The sequence below is a fragment of the Hesperophylax consimilis genome, chromosome 19 (assembly GCF_061612785.1).
Source record: "Hesperophylax consimilis isolate HC1 chromosome 19, BYU_Hcon_1.0, whole genome shotgun sequence".
NCBI classification, from domain to species: Eukaryota; Metazoa; Arthropoda; class Insecta; order Trichoptera; family Limnephilidae; genus Hesperophylax; species Hesperophylax consimilis.
This window is the reverse complement of record NC_142854.1, coordinates 22896470-22915451: the sequence shown is the minus strand read 5'-3', so window position 1 is coordinate 22915451 and position 18982 is coordinate 22896470. Positions and strand designations below refer to the sequence as shown.

Here is an 18982-nt window from a genome sequence, read left to right as displayed (position 1 = left end):
TTGGACTTGTTATGGATCTTAGTTCCGGAGGGAGTTTATTCCAAGCCTTCGGCCCAGATACTCCGAAAGCGCGATCACCAAACTTAGTATTTGGCTTGCGCTTAGGTTCTATCAGTCTGCCTACAGCTGATGATGTTGCTGATCTAAGAGTTGACTGCCTCAGACCAGTGTTTTCTGGGACGCATAGTTCAGAGATGTAGGGTGGGGCCATTTCATTGATGGATTTAAACACCATCCAGCACAGTTTGTACTGGATTCTTTCAGGGCACTTGAGCCAGGGAAGGTTACGAAATGTTCTGAGTTACGGTTACGAGGTTACGTTACGTTACGAGGTTACGAGGTGTTCTGAAATGCTTTGTTCTGTTTGTTGATGTATAGATGCAATTTTTGTGTTTTTTTGTTGTTGTTTTTTGATGTATCGATGCAATTTTTCTGTTTTTTTGGTTGTTTGTTGATGTATAGATGTAATTTTTACGTTTTTTGTTGTTGTTTGTAGATGTATCAGTGTAAATTTGATGTTTTTGTTCTTTTGATTGTTAGGTAGTGTAATCCGGCAAGTAAAACAATTAAAATAATTCTTATTTATGTATACTCTTGGAGCGATAAGGTACATATTCCATTTCGATCAAAAATTACAGTTGTACATAATATGCACAGTCTACTTGTGCATAGTTTTCCTAAAAGGAGAGTGCGAATACATTACCCGCTGTTTTTTTACCGAGTGACAGATTAAGTTATGTGTTATCATTCTGTAATAATTATCGTTTTTCTTCAATCTATCTACTGAGGATCTTACTAATAAACGTGTTTAAAATTTTACACAACTGATAAACCACCTTTTACCAAACACAAATTCAGGTGTGTTTCTCAGGCGCGTAAAATTTAAAACACACTTCTTAGTAAGGGGGTAAGAGTGTTATTAATATTTGTGAATAATTAATTAATAAAATTTCAACTTATTTATTAATTACGAAATGTTATATTTAGCTGCAGCGTCTAAGGGGCCGTTCAAGTATTACGTAAGCAGATTTATTACAATTATTTACCCCCTCTTCCCCCTTGTCACCAAAAGTAAGCAAAGCTCTTACCCCCCCCCCCCCTCCCATGCTTACGTAAAAATTGTTACCTATATGCATTTTTCTGTTAATGTATTCTGTTTTTTAAGCGAGTACCTAAACGTATTAATTATTTGAGGGAATCCCCGAATATGTATTTGGTTTTCAAACATAGACAATGTGTGGGTTGCCAATGTGTAAAAAAAAAATAACTACTGCTGAGCAGTGCTGACGTAATCACTATCTCGACCCCCCCACCCCCCATGTCATCAAAAATAAGCAAAGCAAAGACCCCCCTGCCCCCCTATAGTGCTTACATAATACTTGAACGGCCCCTAATGACTTAGTACATACTTAGTTGGTGACAACCGAATTATTCGATTAAAGTGTCCATTGATAGCATACAATGCAAATTATTAGAAGTAATGTTGTATTTTATGCTATTGTAATCTGTGTGTGCTGTTTTCAAATATTTATTTTGCCCTGAAGATGTTGCGTTTGCAACGAAACTATTGGGAAATTTTTGTGTGTAAATTTTTTACTTATGTACATAAAAAATGTATTTAGTTTATATAAAAAAATCACAAATATATAATTTTGATATACGTTTTTTAATTTTATTATATGAGCAATTTAGGAGTGATGTACTGTTGATTTTATGGTGGACAGACACATTGACATGAAATCAATCATATTATAGCACTTTTATTGTAAAAGTGTCTACCTACATCTCTGAATAGTATAAAATAACTGTCTGTCTGTTTGAGCCCTTAGTTCTTCTAAACTACTCAACGGATTTTGATAGGGTTTTCACTATCATTTAGAGAATTTCTTCCGGAAGGTTTATGCATATAATACATTAATATTATAATTATATAAAGTAGAGAAAAATTGATGTTTTGTAATCAAGTAGTACAAAAATATTTATGAGATACATCAAAATAATGTACTGCATAACTGTATATCATAAAAAAGTCTACAGAAAAGCAATGGTATATGTCTATCTCCTAAGGAAAACCCCCAGCAACTCTGGGTACTTGTCGGTTAATAGTGTAATAAAATATTCAATTTTGAAAAAAGCCGAAACTTTTTTTTTTTACTCAGCCAGAAATTTGCATTCCATTGAAAAAAGGACTAGCAATTCGAAAGCAGATTTTATTTTCGCAGACTAAATGGTAATACAATGCGATTAATTTATTGACAAATTACAGAAAGGCTATGATCCACTCCCACCTGAGTTATCTAGTTAGTATCTGGGGCACCATTATCAAAAAAAAAGTTCCGAAATACAAGTCATTCAAAATAGAGCCGTACGGAATATATATAATCTGCCATGGGATACACATGACAAAGATATATACTCACAGACACAAATACTTCCTTTTACAGTCCTGCCAAAGTAACATCACAACTGCCATTCTACAAATAATTCAACACTCCTCATACACCAACACTAAACCAGTCTTTAATTCCGACATACACCAGCACAAAACGCGATCACAAAATCAAATACACTTATCGTCATCTACTTACATGACTAAATTTGGAATTAACTCCTTACAATACATTGCACATAAGCAATAAAACGCATTACCTAGTAATCTTCTGGCAACGAACAAAAAAACATTGGCAAAAGCTCTTAAAAGCTATTTCCTCAGCAGTTTTATTAATGACTAACACAATCTTTCTTTGGAACTCCATAATAACATCTGCGTTTATTTATTTTAATGTATTTATGTTGTCTTGTCTTTAATCTAATGTTGTCTTTCCCGAAATGAGTTTTGTAAATTCACTGGGAATAATACATTAAATAAAAAAAATAAAAAAAAATAGACGGTCACGCCCCCTCCGCACTCCTCGCAACTTGGTTTGTTCCCATTTCCCTGATAGGCCAGTCTATGAATTTGGATTTCTATGGACACACCTTATTGGCTGTCATAAGGGGGCTTATTAAATAAAATACATTAAAAAAACTCAATATTATTTGTTGAAATTTATTTATTAAAATATTAGAAAATGTATAATTTTTGTAAATTGATTACATTCATATTTAAAGTTTACAAATAAACTGATTAGAAGCGAACTGTGTTGATTTTATAAAACATGGCTGTCTTTATTTAAAACATCATTGGCTTTTTAAAAAAAAATTGGATTTATGACAAGTTTTTTGGCATGAACAATATTGTTATGTTATTAAAACATTTTTTGCTTTTTTAAATTCTCAAGCGCTAAAAGTACCCATTGGTTACAAAAAATTTGTATCCATTGAGCAATTAATATTTAATTGGTAATGTGAAAACAATACTTTCTGAATGTGAAATATTAACACTTGGCATACCAGAGAGGTATTTCATCGCGTAGGCTTGGCATTTTTAAGGTTAAGCAATGTTGGATGCTTAAAACACTTAGTAACGTTGTGTTCTAAAAAAAATAAGCGGATTTCATATAAATTTGTTCACTGGTTTTTAATTTTTAAAATAAAAACTTCAATCAGTTTATTTATAAACATTTTTTTACACGTCTTATATTCAAATTACAATTCAATAGTTTGAGTCCGTTGGCAATGTCTCAAGTTGGATTAATGTTTAAATAAATAAATAAATAATACTAGATTAAAAAAATATAAATAAAAATTAATCTCCATTTGAGATAATAAGTTTTAATTTCCTCAATTTTTTCAAAAGTAGCTCAAAATAAGTTAGTTTCAAGCAAAATTGATGCGAAATTTTAAGAAAACCAAAGATATAACCCAATAGTACGAAAATAAAATAAAGCAATTTTTTATACTCAATAAATTTTAAAGTAACATTAAAATATACAATTCTGGTAAATATACAGAAAATAGGACACGGTTAAAATAGAAAATATATTAGTTAGATAACGACTCTTCTTCAAGCCGTGTTTTGACACATTTATTTTTAATTGTTTTTTTATAAGCAAGTTTTAATTAAACCCAAACTGACAACCTAACAACCTATTTTCGGGTCATAGGTTAATATTTTGGTTTAAATAAGAGAAGAAAAAACTAACCTTAAAACTATGAAATCAATAATAATGGCCGCTAAGTGACAAACGGTTTTAATTTTGATGAAATAACTATTAAATTTTTTTTTAAATAAAATATTATTCGTATTAAGCAATATTATTTGTCCCTGTTTTCTGTAAATTTACCTATATTTTTAATGACTTTTTATTTTAGTTTTAAAATCAAAAGATATTCGTTCATATCTTATTGATTTCTGTTAACCCAATTGAAAGATACCAACAGACATAATAAATATTACAATTCTAATATGTATTTAAAATAATATTTTAAACATTCCTACTATGTTAGTTCTACCGTATATCTTATAATTCTTAAATAATTGGTTGGGATATATATAAAAATAGTACCTACCTAATACTATATGTCGATATCAATTAATAATTTGTTCGTTGAATATCACAAAAGATATACATATAAAGTTATTACAAAGTGAAGAAAATTCAATTTATTAAAAACTTATTTTATGTCGTTAGGATGTTATTTTGTAATGTAATTTTGCATTTATTATTATATATTTATATGTACTTCTTTACGTCGATCTTATTGTATCTTAAATCTATAAAACTAAGTTTTATATTGCAAAATAAACTTATAAATGTAAGTACATATTTTATAACTAAATATTTCGCAGCCGTCATGGCTTTAGAATTAAATGCACTTGTAGTGTAATAAAACTGTCATGAGATTAGTTTTTTCTGTTATAATGGTTCTCATGGTATCAATTTAAATATGATATAATTATGAACCAGTTGAAATATTGAATTGATTGATTCATAATAAGTACATATATTGGACCGATTGATTCATAATATAATTGTGTATGTCAAGATAATCGACACATTTTTTGTTAATTTGATAATAAGTCAGATATTTGTTAATAATATGTCAAAGTATTGGATGGATTGATTCATAATTACGTAACTGTCCACATATTGGATGGATTGATTCCCAATTATTATAATCGGTTGTACGATTAGACTTAATGATTCATAGTAAAATATTTTATGGATTGATTGAAAATTACGCAATTATTATACACATGTTGTTATGGATTGATTCCCAATTGTTATAATAAGATTTAGTATTGGACGGATTCATTCATAATTGTATAATTATTCATGTTTTGAACAGATTGATTCATAATAATTACGTGATTTTTCACATATTGAATGAATTGATTCAAGTATCGAAGAGATTAATAAATGAATCATTCACAGATATTATTAATTCTGTCAGAGTTTTACAAGCAATATAACTCAATCTAAAATCTCACATTGGAACCATCATTATTTACGTATCTCGTTGTTTTAATGCACCATTTATCAAAAATAATTAATATATGTATCTAGGAAAATTATAAATGCAATATCATTATGGTTGATAGAGGAATGTAACTATTGTAAATGATTGATTATTATGTTGAAAATTAATCTTACAGAAACCTTACACAACATATGAATTCTGTAACATAATGTAAATGCATTGATTCCCAGGATTGCAGTCTTTCGAACATATATGTCAGGTGTGAATCCTGTCTTCTTTCTAACAGTATATAAATGGAAGGTGCTCCTTAGAACTAGAATTATCATTGATCCCTTCAATACCGTTGCAGAATTTGAGTACGGTTAAAATGAGCCACAAGAAAACGATAAGTTTTTACGACTCATTCTTGCGTCAACATTCCACAATACAGATCTTTTTAAGAAACGGTCTTTCTCTTTCCTTTCCTCAAAAAGAGACTCCACAAAGTGTCAGAATCCCCAAAGATGAGATGGATTGTTTGATAGTTGTTAATAAATCTGTTGATTCATAATAAGTGAAAGTGCTCTGGGGAACTAGTGTCACTAATCCCTCCGGCACAAAGTCATGAAATTATTTTTGTCAGGGCCTCCCGTGTTTTTATTTTTATTTTTTTTTTATATTAACTCCACACAGGAGGCCCTGAAGAAAATAATTTCCCTCAGGGCCCATGTCATCTTTGGGGATGCTGTGTGGAGGGTCTTTTGTGGAGAGGAAGGAGTGAACATGGGTCTTGAAGAGTTGTAGGAGGGAGGAAACACAGAGGCCGGCAGTTCGTTCCACAGCCGAGCTGTTGAACTTAAGAACGAATCGTAGAAGCGACCCGTTCTCATGTGACAAATGTCAACCGTGTACAAATGTTGGGCGCGCGTTTGGCGTGTATCCCGACTACGCACCGGTGCCGAAGGGATCAATGACGCTAGTTCCTCAGAGCATCTTCCATTGTAATACCGATAGAACAAGGACAGCATACCTACCTGAAGCCTGTGCTCTAAAGATTGCAGTCCGTTTGTTAAGATTGGGGAATCTATCAAACGGACCGCACGTTTTTGCACAGAGTCAAGGGTTTTTTTCAGGTATTTAGGGGCTCCGGACCAGAGATGGCTGCCAAATTCGACAGTAGGGCGCACTTGCGATTTGTACAGGGTCAGCAGTTGTGTATTATTAAAGTATCTGCGGGCCCTGTACAGTACGCCCAGCTTCTGAGAGGCCAACTTTACTCTGGCTTCGATGGAGCCCCCATGTGGAGTTAGTTACAGTACAAAATTTAAAAAATTGATTGCTTTCTATCATTATTCAAAATAAAATGTTGTTGTGTAAGGCTGCTGTAAGATTGTAATGTTACATTATGGATGGATTGATTGATTCCTGTTTGATGTAAATCTATGGCATCTGCTTGGCGGGAGACATCCACTTCTTCATGAAGTAGCAGAGGATCGTGCAGATGTAGAGAAGCAGCATCAGGGCGCATGCTACTCCGAGTGCCATCACCGAATTCTTGGTGGGGCATGGCTCCACGATTGTCACAGTCTTGTCTGCAAATTGGAAAGAGTTTCCTAAGAGTGCAATCGCACAATAAATCAATTAACTACTGTTTTGTTTACATGTTTTTTGTTAGTAACAATGGTTTTATTATGTTATTAATACAACAACTAGGATTTTCTATCTACTGTTTTACTAATTAACAACATTCAACGTTGGTGTGGTAAAGCTGGCCTTGAGCCTGGTTTAAGACCGATTTAACCAAACAAACGCCAAGGTAATAAGGCAAGTTTTTCACTGTTCGGACCGTACGCGCTGCGTAATATTTATGCATCGTTTCTTAGTCATGCTGCTAGTGTTTGTTTAAAACCACATATTTTGTTATTTTTCTTCATATTAGGGTTCAATAGAATTAGATCAGTCTTTCCCTATATGTACTCGAAATATTTAAAAAAAAATATCTTCGACTTAAATTGGATTGGTAGTCAGTCAGGTTTTTATATATTTTTTCTGTTTCTTGTGCTGTTTTAATTTCTCTGTGTAAAACTGCACAAAGTTTTACATTCTTATAAATATTATATGTCTACCTTGTTTTTTAGTGTAACGCTATCCTATTTCGGTATTAGGTACAGTTTATTTATTATACTCATTCGATTATAGACACTTATTTCTTTTATTTGGAAGTTATTGTTGACATTGCGCATGCAAAACAATGCCAAATGTTGGTTAGGATTCTGTTACACTAAAGAGTGACTTGTTTTTGTGATATGCATATGAATTTGGGCACCCCCGCTAAGTCACCAAACATAGCGAACCACTTGGGGTGACCAACAAATAGCAGAGGTGTTGGTTATCCGGTAACCGGATAACTTATCAAAATTACAATTTAACACACCTTTAAAGGTGATATAAAATCATTAACAGTAATAAAACAAAAACTAGGTTATGTAGGTTCGGTTTGTATCCACTTGAGTGATTTTTGCATATGACAAATTTGCAAAAACGTTTTGAGAGATCGCTTGCTATGTGACAAGTTTATATAACCTGAAAATATAGGATAAACTGCGAAAACAAAGTGGATTCATTGGCTGTAAACCGCAGTAAGCAGTTTATATGTTTCCATATTAATATTTTAAGGAATAGTATTAGTTAAATAATATATTGTAAATGTATACATATAAACAATTGCTTGAGTTGGTTTTTTCATCACTGTTAATGACTTTAAATCACTTTTTAAATGCTATCATTGAACGTGGTTATCCTATGAATGGTACCTGTAGCATACATCTCCTAAATTGAATGAAATATGAAATGAATAGCTTACCTCTGGTAAAGTCTGCTTCTGCAGCCGATCCTCCGATCTGGTCGGAGCGCAGGAAGTCCACGTTTTGCCTATCATCTCCGAAGTCAAGCACGAGGATCTCCTGCGAGATGTTCATGTCATCGTCTTCCTGCTCCTTTTCTTGCGTTTCTGGCTGCTCTGCTGATGTGCTGTTGGAGCCAACGGACCTGCGCCGACGGCCCCAGGACTCGAGTGAGTCGCGTCCCCAGTCGCACACAGCCTGGAATAACACCACGTTATTACATGTTAACGGTTTTTAATCCAAGCAATACAAATTGATTCAGTCTTGAGAGATGTCCTTGAACGATTGTGTCTACCCAAAGCCACATTTATGTGTTTTTTTACCGGAGTACCGGACAGCCTGTCAAATTTCAAATTTGTTTACAATTTTGAATAGTTTTCCGCTTGTACTACGAGTTACCAGACACCTTGTAAACCTTTATGAATAAAAGAAATAACTTTTATTTTAGCACTCACATCGACATCAGCTTATTGGAGTTAAATGTTAATAGGTTTGGTTACTATTGGTAACTTACCGGTTCACAGGGCCCAAGGCAGTATTTGACGTTGCACTGGAAGATCACACCATACGACTCCGTAAACCTGAAGGCCTCATAGACGGACTGCAGCGCGTTGCCATCAGGGGTGAAGGCTGGGAAGATGGACGGGTCCACGGGGCATCTGGAATTGTAAAATAAATTTGCTTCATTGTATGCAACAAGACAAAACCTGACACGGGCAGAAGGAGACCTGGAACAATTTTTACATACCCTGTGCAGATGTTTGGTATCATCCCATTCATGAAATTAATTTCAAACTTAGTTTAGATCATGGAACAACAAATAATTGAATAATAACAGAACTTAAATATAAATCAAATAAAATTTGATGAATAATTGCTAAAGTTCTTTGAAACTGGTCCCAAAATGTAATGATTTGGATAATATTAAGTTGACAGTAATTTTCAGATATGGTTTTAGTGGTTTATATTACTGTCGTTTATTTTTGGGGTACCATGCCGTGTTGCGTATTTTCCTACTTTAGCCAAAGTTTAGGACAGATTTACAGTATCCATCATCAGAGCAGACATCTGCCCTGATGATGGATACTGCCACGCAACACGTTAGCAAGTACAACACGGAGTAATATCCCAAAAATAATTCACGATAATGACAGTTCGGCATTGTCGATTCTACGAAGGTTTGTAATCTTGGGTTGATTAAAATGTTTGAATTTTTTTCTTACCCTTCATCATCGATAATCTGGAAAGTGCTTTTGGAATCTTTGGCCATTGCCACACAGCTGCGAGCGAAGATGCCATAAGGAGCTGAAAGTAAAACACATCATCAGTACAACTATAATTAAATATGTAACAAGACAGGCCAATTAGGTGCTATTTCAAAATCATATACATAGAAAAGGCTGCACTAGGATTTGTTAGGCTTCGATTTGTTGCATCCTGGGTCGATCGCGAACTACCCGATCATTGTAACCCGCTCACGATCCTCCAATGAGCGATCGGGAACTTTAAAAAAAAGATTCGATCGTCAGCTCCCAAGTCCAGTAATGGGTGCCGGTTTGCCAAGCGACTTATGGCGGGCATCAATCTTTCTTCTCCATACTTTTCGAAATTTTTTGCATGCAAAATCAAAGAGCGGGTAACTCGTCCGTATTTTTGATAATTTTTAAGTGGTTCTTAATTTACAAAAAAATAAGTTCAACATACAATTTTTTCAATAATATCTTGATTTTATTTATTACCTTTACTCACTTAGACATAAATTAATTCAATCAATAAATCAAAGTTGACCTCAGACATAAAGTTAAATTTAAAAAAAACTTTTCTCATTTGAAGAGGGTAGGAGCTCGACGCATTTGTTTATTTAGCTACTTACTGGTCCAAGAAGGGAACTTCAGAAAAATAATGTATTTTAGAACTCCCATTCTTTTATTATTTTGAGGATCCATGGGTTAACCGAATGCCTTTATTTAGAGTTTGACCTGGTGGAAACTTACTGTCTTCGGGGATCTCGATCCTGAATGTGAGCTTGTCTCCAATGCGCACAGTTTCCACTTCTCGGCTGCGGGCATCCAGGATACGGATTCTTGGAGGAGGTGCTTCAGGAGCTGATGTGATGGAGATCATCTCAGGATCCCTGGAACATGAGCATACAGTTAGGTCAACTCATTAAGACCGGAGTTGCTAGATAAGATTCAGTTAAATGTACCTGCACGCTTCAAATGGTATTCTGTTGTATTCAAAGTGAATCGATATAAAACAAACTGTGTAATAATTACAATAACATGATATCTAAAGTATAAATCGTTAATTGAGAGCCGAATGAATATAAAACGTCCAAAAAATAATGTTTTTCTGACGTATAATGATTAACTTTTCTGTTTTTATTTGTATAATTCTGTTGGCATTAAACTCCAAAAATAACTCAAAATTAATTGTTTAATTAGCAACCGAAAAAAATATAGAACTTAAAAAAAAGATTTGTATAACGCCTCTGAAGTGAAATTCTTTACTAATGCTCTCCAAAATAAAAACAGAAAATGAAGTGACCCCAGGATCGATCCTTGAGGCACACCAGAAAATACGGAAAACTCCTATTGAAAATCAGTTTGTTAAAAATATGCTGTCACTTTCTTTGATAGTCATCATTAATATTTCTTATTTAAAATTAAACACAAACATTTCCGAGTTACGAATAACCTGACAATATTTGAAAATCTCCCTTTACCACCACAGTAAGCGAAAAATGTTGGTTGTGTTGTGATGAAGGAGCCAGCAGATAAATTGAACACACTACGCCTGGATGGGACCCAAACGAGATGTCAAATCAGCCACCGACCGGTCAAATAGACATAATCTCTTCAAAATGAAAAAAAATAAAATATAAGTGGTCCCACGATTGATCCTTGTGGTACACCAGAAAAACATATTCAATATTCTTTGTCAAATGGCTTTATAATAATGATCATACCTGACTGGCATCATGCCGAATGTGATGTTCCGGGAACTCATGTCATATGTGCACTTGACCCTGTAGATCTTGTCAGCTTTGGTCATTACCACGCTGTGATGCTGCAGTACCACGGTGTTGGAGTATACTCCGGTCTGTTGAAGGTAACAGTTACATTTATTAATCATTTTCTCATTTACCTAAACTATGTAAAATAATAATATGTGCACGGAGAAAATTTTGTACGTATTTAAATTAAACAGTCCTAAATTCTAGCGACCATATTCTTGTAAACACATTACTGATGGAGCCGGTTGAACTATTGCATGCACAATTGTTGTGAAATTTTGTAATGCTGAGAGTACTAGTGATGTTATGAAGATGGGGTATCTGGTATACCTGGCAATTCAGATCTGGTCATCAGAAACGGCAAAAGCCATCAGTAACTTAAAGTTTCGAGCGTCAATGTGCCGCAAATATTTTGTACTAGCATGGACGCGTGAAAAATCATGAGATTCTTTACAAATCAGTATCACAATATCAAATTATATTTTATATTTATTACATAATTGGTACTTTATCGCTAGTCTAAATTCTTCACACAACTGTTGGCAATTTTGAAAACGACAATTAAATTAAAAAGAAATTTGAGTTCACTGAACAGTATTTCAAAGGGACAAAAAACCACGCACAGAAAACCGAACAATAATATGATTGATATTGTTTTAAATTAATTAAAGGAGAAATGACACAAAACTATCAATTTAAATTAAATTTTCATTGGAATCAGGTTTGATGGTTATACCCATTAATAATAATAATAATAATTCACCAAAATTTGGTAATTAAACATAACTTGATTGACTGCCGTAATGTAGTACCATATTATGAATACGAACCAAATTCATTTTTAGAAAACGAATTTTATAAAATATATTATGATAAAACTATACTAACAGACCGAGCGATTAGTCATAATAGACCCGATATAGTTTTACATGACAAAATTAAAAAAATAACTTATATCATTGATGTCGCTATTCCAAATTCCTGTAATATTCAAAAATCTGTTAGTGAAAAAATAAGAAAATACACAGATTTAGGAAATGAAATAAAAAGAATTTGGCATTCTCAGACTATAAAAATATTACCATTCGTTATTTCGGCTACTGGCATTATACCTAGCTCTCTAATTAAAAATTTAGGCGTATTAGATCTATCAAAAAAATTATATATAAACATGCAAAAGTCGGTCATTTTGAATACATGTAGGATAACAAAAGATTTTTTAAATATTTATGTTGAGGGATCAGTAGGATTTATAGGCCCTGTTAGAAGTTCTACCGAGCCGAACACTCTGATATGAAAATATCTGGAGTCGGTGAATTATTTTCCCATTTGATCTCTGGTGAGTTGACGTGTTGTTCTTGTATTTTTTTGTATTTATTTTGCTTATATAATGCACTTACATAATGTTGATTGACTAGATGATCATTTGTGGAAAAGTGTGTGGAAGGGTTAAGTTTTTCCTTTGGGGAAGATTTAACCCGGACAACAAAATCGGAAGTTAGTAAAAAAACAAAAAAAAAATATTTGGCTAATTTATATAGCGCCGTTTTCGTGAAAAATCACCTCAAGGGCGCTGTACAAATATATTTCTAAAATATTTAATACTAGAACTACTGACTTATCTCTAAGACATCTAGTGACTTACGACTAAGGCCTATAACTACTAATGTAATATATCATTAAAGAAGATTAAACTAATACATTTAAACGAAATATGAAACAGAACAAGATACATAAAAAATAAAAATATAACGGTCTCAACTGGGAATCGAACCCAGGATCTCTGTCTTACCGGGACAACGCCTCTAATCACTCGGCCATTGGGACCTAATTATGATACCCTATTTTTGTCAATCTCATAATATTTCAAACTCGGAATTAAAAATATCATTAAGCAACTAATTTTTCCCATATTTTTGGCAGCAATGTTTTTGAATGATTTCTAAAAAATTGTTTGTAACCTAGATACTGTCTCAGATAAACATATCCGATTTTTAAATATATTCTGGGTTCGATTTCCATTTTAGACCGTTACATTTTTATTTTTCTGTTTCATGTTTCGTTTAGATCTAATAGTTTTATTGTCTTTTTTTTCCATGATAAATTGAATTTACTTTGCGCATGCCCAGATTCGAACCTGTGAATTCTGGATTCGAAGTCGTTCGACCTCGGAGACCGTTAAAAATGGCTTCATCGAATGTTTAAGGCGATGCCATACGTAGTAATGCAAAATCATGTGTTTTTGGTTTGAAAATTTGGTCGCCTACAAATGTTTCAGATGCTTTAATTAAATACTGCGAGTAGAATACATCTTGATCTTTGAAATAATCGAGTATTTTTTATATAACAAGTCTTTTTATAAGCCCAGAAAAAAATAATGTGTAGGCCTATGAAAACTGCTTTAAAGTTCAAAATCTCCTACTTGCGAACCCATTTTCGGTTATGATTTTATTGTATGATGTGGAAAATTAAGTTATTTATAAAACGATCGGAAAAAATAAATATTTATGCCTGAAAATCCACAAAATAAAATAAAAGGCACTTTTCGGCCATGTTTTTTTCTTGCCTAAATCAAAACAGCTGGATGGTGTTAAGCGGGAATTTAAGCCTTATCGTCATCTACGCAAGGAGTGTTATCGATGGTGGCTCGATTCAAAATATTACACGACGTAGTGCATCGCCATTGCCAAAACATTGTCATCGCTTCGAGATAAATAAATTTTAATAAAAATCTTTGTAAACATAATTGCCGGATTAACTAAAACAATTACCAACAAATCTGTAGATGTAAAATCTGTTTTGTTAAAAAATCACAGAAAATCTTCCCAGCTAGATCGTGACTTCTGAAAGTTAGTTTTTTCTAGCTAAGTGAGACAGAGTGGAGATAATCAATTGATTGTTCCGCTGTGGTCAGTTGTCACGCCAAACTTTACGATTGGGAACTTTTAGATTTGCAATTGAATTCCAAGTGGAGTGACCAATTTATGCTGAGCGGCAGGGTCGGATCAGTAATTTTGCGCCCTGTTTTATACAAAAGTAGGTACATACAGTGATCATAGATCTACAATTAGAAGGGCTACTGTGTACTAATATCTCCTTGAAACTTGTTCTACTATTAGAAAGCGATAAGCGGTAGTTTTAGTTGGGAGAGTTGGTGGTTAGTTGGAGGTCAAATATAATACATCAATGGGTTCTTTGACAAAAAGTGAACATTGAAGAAAAATAAAAATAAAACAGATAACAAAACTAACCAACCTAACCTAACTCAACCCAATCTATTATTTTATCATGTTCTCTTATCACGATCTGTGTAAACCGATTTGAAAATAAACTGCATAATCTTAACTTACACTAACGATGCCATCGACTGCATTTGACTTAGGTAACGAATTTCTTTTCAGCATGATGCATTTTTTAAAAATTATTTATTTATTTTAATCACGGAAGTAGAAATTAACCCACTTTCCGACATCAGAGAAACAGAATTGTAAAGCACATCGTAATTGACTACTATTATTTATTGACACTCTAGTGGTGATAAGGTTGAAATTGTCACTTAATGCAGGCCGTCTGTTAACATAGTGTTATAAAAAGACTCATTAAAAATATCCGGCTAAAGCAAATACCGTTGTGTTCTATCTGAGTTATTTAATTAAAGCATTTGTAATATCTAAAGGCAACGAAATTTTGAAACCATAACAAAAGCTTTGAAAGACTGGCACTATGAAGATAGACACAAATAACTAAGATTACCAACGTTAAAAAAGAAGAGCAGAGGGTGACTTGATTAAGACTTTCAAAAATGTATCTGGACATTATAGTTGCCCTGGCATCTAAAAGGTCTTCAGCACCAACAAAAATATTTAAAAAAACACCTTTGGCATCCAATCCTGAGAAACACTTCATTGCTAATAGAAAAGTGGATTGGTGACGGAACAATCTTCCACAACATGTCATCCATTCTACTAATATAAAACAATTTAAAGTTCGATTTGATTTTTATTCTGATTAACTTCTTGTATTTTTATTTTATTTTATAGAAACAAACAGTAAATGATTTACAGAGATGAAACAATATACAGGAATAAGATACTTCATGTTGTGTTCATATCATATGTTTCCTTGTAATGTCTGCTAAGTGGTATGTTTATTCGTTAATTACCAGGTGACGTTTGTAGTATATAGGTGTGTGTGTGTGACGTGTGTAATGTATGTGTGAGTGTTTCTGTTTCTATGCGCATTGAACAGTTTAAATTATTGACATGATGCCACGTTTGAATTTGGGCAGTGAATCCGAAAAAATGTCAATGTTAGAGTTAAGACAAATATTATTTATAGTATGAAGAGCTCGGTTAATTGGCGAATTAGATGCTGCATTTGTTTTATAGTTAAACATGTGGAATAGCACTGTATGTCGTGTACGTCTCAAAGGTATGTTAAAGTTAATAAGGGACAGATGTTCGGTACAGTCTTCATTGTTTAAAATTCTGTGTATAAATATTGAGTCAGCTAATACTCGTCTTTGCTGCAAATTTTCAAATGTACACTCAAAGTTATTGTTGAATTTGTAGGTAATATATTTTAAAAACTCAATTACTGTTAAACTTATTTTGAAATCAAATATGAGCACTTCAACATAATGCCACCTGTTCATTAAATATTTTTTTTGCTCCAATAAAGCGCACGAGTCCCTTTCTGTCCTCGTTTTAATAAAAATCAGAAGTTCCTTAGACTTTTTTGTCTCAATAACAGCTTTTTGAGTTCACGTTGGAATGTTTTAAGTTATAAGGCAACATTTATTGTTGTGGATTATTTGGCTATATCAATTTGTTTAGTCCCATACCATTTCGCGTTTTATCTGTTCAGAAATGTAAACATTGTCTTTTATATATTTAAACGCAAAGCATTGATCTTTGTGTTGTTTTTTTATTGGGTCGATGTTTTCTTCAATATTGAAATCGTGCGCTTGTTTGTTTTTCTCACTGAAAATAGTGAAAATGTTGTCATGATTTGCTTTTGTCGGTTTTTGTGTATGTTTATGAATCGAAATAACTGAGTATTGAATATCGAGGATTTTTTATTGCTTATTGGATTCGGATGGCTTCTAACCTTTGATAATTGTAGAGGAACCTTAAAAGAATATTAGCTATGGTTTGACATGAATTTGTTTTGATGTGAATCTGAAATAATTGACAGAATTTCGGAAAGAAGTTAACGAACTCATCTAAGAACCTGGAGGTTGATAGTTCGAATACTAAATAGATTGTATTGAATTAATAGTTATTTGTTATTAAAAATTTTAGTCATATAAAATTTATAAAGTTATAAAGGTTATTATAACAATAACCTGTAACAAGCAGCTGATATACAAGAAATTTGTGAAGAAGATCTCTGTTTCTTTTCTTGTGTAACAACAGAGAACAAAATTAGTTAAAAATTCTCCCAAATTATTAATATTAAGGTGAAATAGATTTTCAAAAGTAACTAAAATGATAAAGGTGTCAGCAATATGACCCTCAAACTGAATTTCACTGGTCAGCAAAATAACCTCCACACTGAAGTCCACTTGTCAGCAAATTGACCTTCAAACTCAAATTAGTCACAAAAATGACTTTAAAACCGGAGATCATTTATATCAGCAGATTGACCTTCGAACTGAAGTTCATTTGCCAGCAAATTGACCTTCAACAATGGTGATGAACTTACCACAGATTGCGTGTTGCAGTCTTGTCCGCCCATCGTCAGGTCCAGCCTGAAGAGGTCACTGTTGATGACATCGATGTTGCAAGTTTCGGACCTGCCCAGCGCGTAGATGCGGCCGTTGAAAGGTTTGTTGGTGCGCACCTGTATGGCGATCCTCGTGTCCTTGCAGTTCACGGAAACTGAAATGAAAGACAATCATAAAATAGAACAGTCACAAAACAGAACGTTTATCTTCTTTCTTATGGTAGGGGGCAACGAGGGACATCTAGGAGCGAGCAAGTCTAGTCCATTCGTTGACCACACGATCGGTGGTCTACATGTGCATCATGTGGGCACAGCGGCTTTGGGAGGACCTTATCCTATTGATGGAGGAAGAGGAAGTGACAAGTCAGGCTCTCTCGCAGTGGGGTCGTGTACAAGATAAGCATTTCCAACGTAATTCGTAACGTTACCACATAAATTAACACCTAACTTTTGGAGCGAGAGATCCAGAAGGGTTTTCGGGAACAGAACATTGAAGAAAGGTGAAGAAAAACTAAAAACACAACAAATCTAACCTATACTAGGAAACCTATTATTTTAACACGGACACTGGCATGAAGGACAATCATGTGTTACTCAGTTCCATGACACAACAATACAGTGACAAAACAGAAAAATGAAGAAAATTAATGAAAAATAACAAAAAAACAAATAATAAACCTATCCTAACCTAAACTAACCTAACCGAACCATTTCTTCACCTTTCAGGATATTTTACGGTTCCATGACAAAAGAAAATAGGAACCAATATAACTTACAATGATTACAATGATTTTTTTACATGGGTTAAGCGTAGAGGAACTTTGAAATAGGATAATGTAGCATGTAAGATTTTTAAACAGTAATAATTTATCATAGTTTGTTGATCATGTATTGGAAACTACAAATCATACATTTGATTTTAATAATGGTATAGAGATTTTTCACTGTGACACTTGTGATGAAATACGTTTAGATAAACTAGAAATTTTATAAATTAGAAAAAGTGTAAAGAAGAGTTAAATATTACCAATGATCGAAAACCTTTTTGAATGATCCACGGCTGAATATGTTTCCATTGTAAATCACCTCTCTTTATCTCACTACATCTTTAAATCTATATTTGTAATTTAGTTTTCAGTAAACCTTGATGATCTAAACAACAAAAAGTGGTTAAACAAAAGTGCTTACCATCATAGCATGTTCCAGTTTTGTCACAATTGGCATCAGTCCTGGTCAAGTTGTTGAGCGTTGGGTCTTGCTCAGTCTCGATGGTGATAGGCAAAGTGTTCTCTGAGGGGGCTCCGCTCAGTGGGGCTTCTGAAATAAAGATAATGGAACAATAATTAGTATGGTAAAATATATATGCATTGTAATTCGTCAAAATGCTGACCGTAAACTCCACAACTATTAATACAATTTATTGTTGATATACAAATTTGTTGAACTACAAGACTCTTATTTTGGTATTTTCATATAAATTTTTAAATGATTCGTTTGATAGTCCAGATTTGCTTGCACTGTTAAGCTTTCGGATTACACTACGTAATACTAGAAGTCAAGATTTATTACAGCGTAGAAATTCTGGGACTAACTGCCATATGTATTCCTCATTGCACAAAATACTAATGTACCAGTCAGTAGATATCTTCAATATTTATCACAGCAAAAAAAAAAACAAAACTGTTTAATTGTTACTATTCCCATGTAAAAGCCCTTAAAAAGGATGTCAATAACTGAATATATAAAAAAAATAAAAAAAATAATAATTCGTCAGCACATTAAATCTAAAATCGACAAAAATGCACTCTTAGGTATTGAAACTCTTTTCGTGTAATTCATCGGCATGTTAACCTCAACCTCTACATATATTTTTGAATGCCACTAGGTACACACAAGATTTCCAATATTCGGTGAATCGAGTGATAGATATTCTGTATCGCTCCGCTGAAGAACACCATTCCGAATGATGCTAACGAAACGGCTCTTGTCATAT

The 18982-nt window shown here is 33.3% G+C and overlaps 1 protein-coding gene across 1 annotated transcript in view; it reads right to left on the bottom strand.

Annotated features, from left to right (window-relative positions):
• Positions 1–6726: 6726 nt before the first annotated feature.
• LOC149415015 (uncharacterized) overlaps positions 6727–18982 on the bottom strand; it is a 101841-nt gene continuing 89585 nt past the window's right edge. Inside the window, exons 8-15 of the mRNA XM_089643054.1 lie at positions 18178–18306; positions 16969–17144; positions 11215–11348; positions 10241–10380; positions 9470–9551; positions 8761–8905; positions 8207–8444; positions 6727–6935 (exon numbers count right to left, since the gene is read on the bottom strand). Of these exons, the coding sequence (XP_089499180.1) occupies positions 6784–6935; positions 8207–8444; positions 8761–8905; positions 9470–9551; positions 10241–10380; positions 11215–11348; positions 16969–17144; positions 18178–18306 (1196 nt within the window). The 3' untranslated portion in view covers positions 6727–6783. The remainder of the gene's footprint in view (positions 6936–8206; positions 8445–8760; positions 8906–9469; positions 9552–10240; positions 10381–11214; positions 11349–16968; positions 17145–18177; positions 18307–18982) is intronic.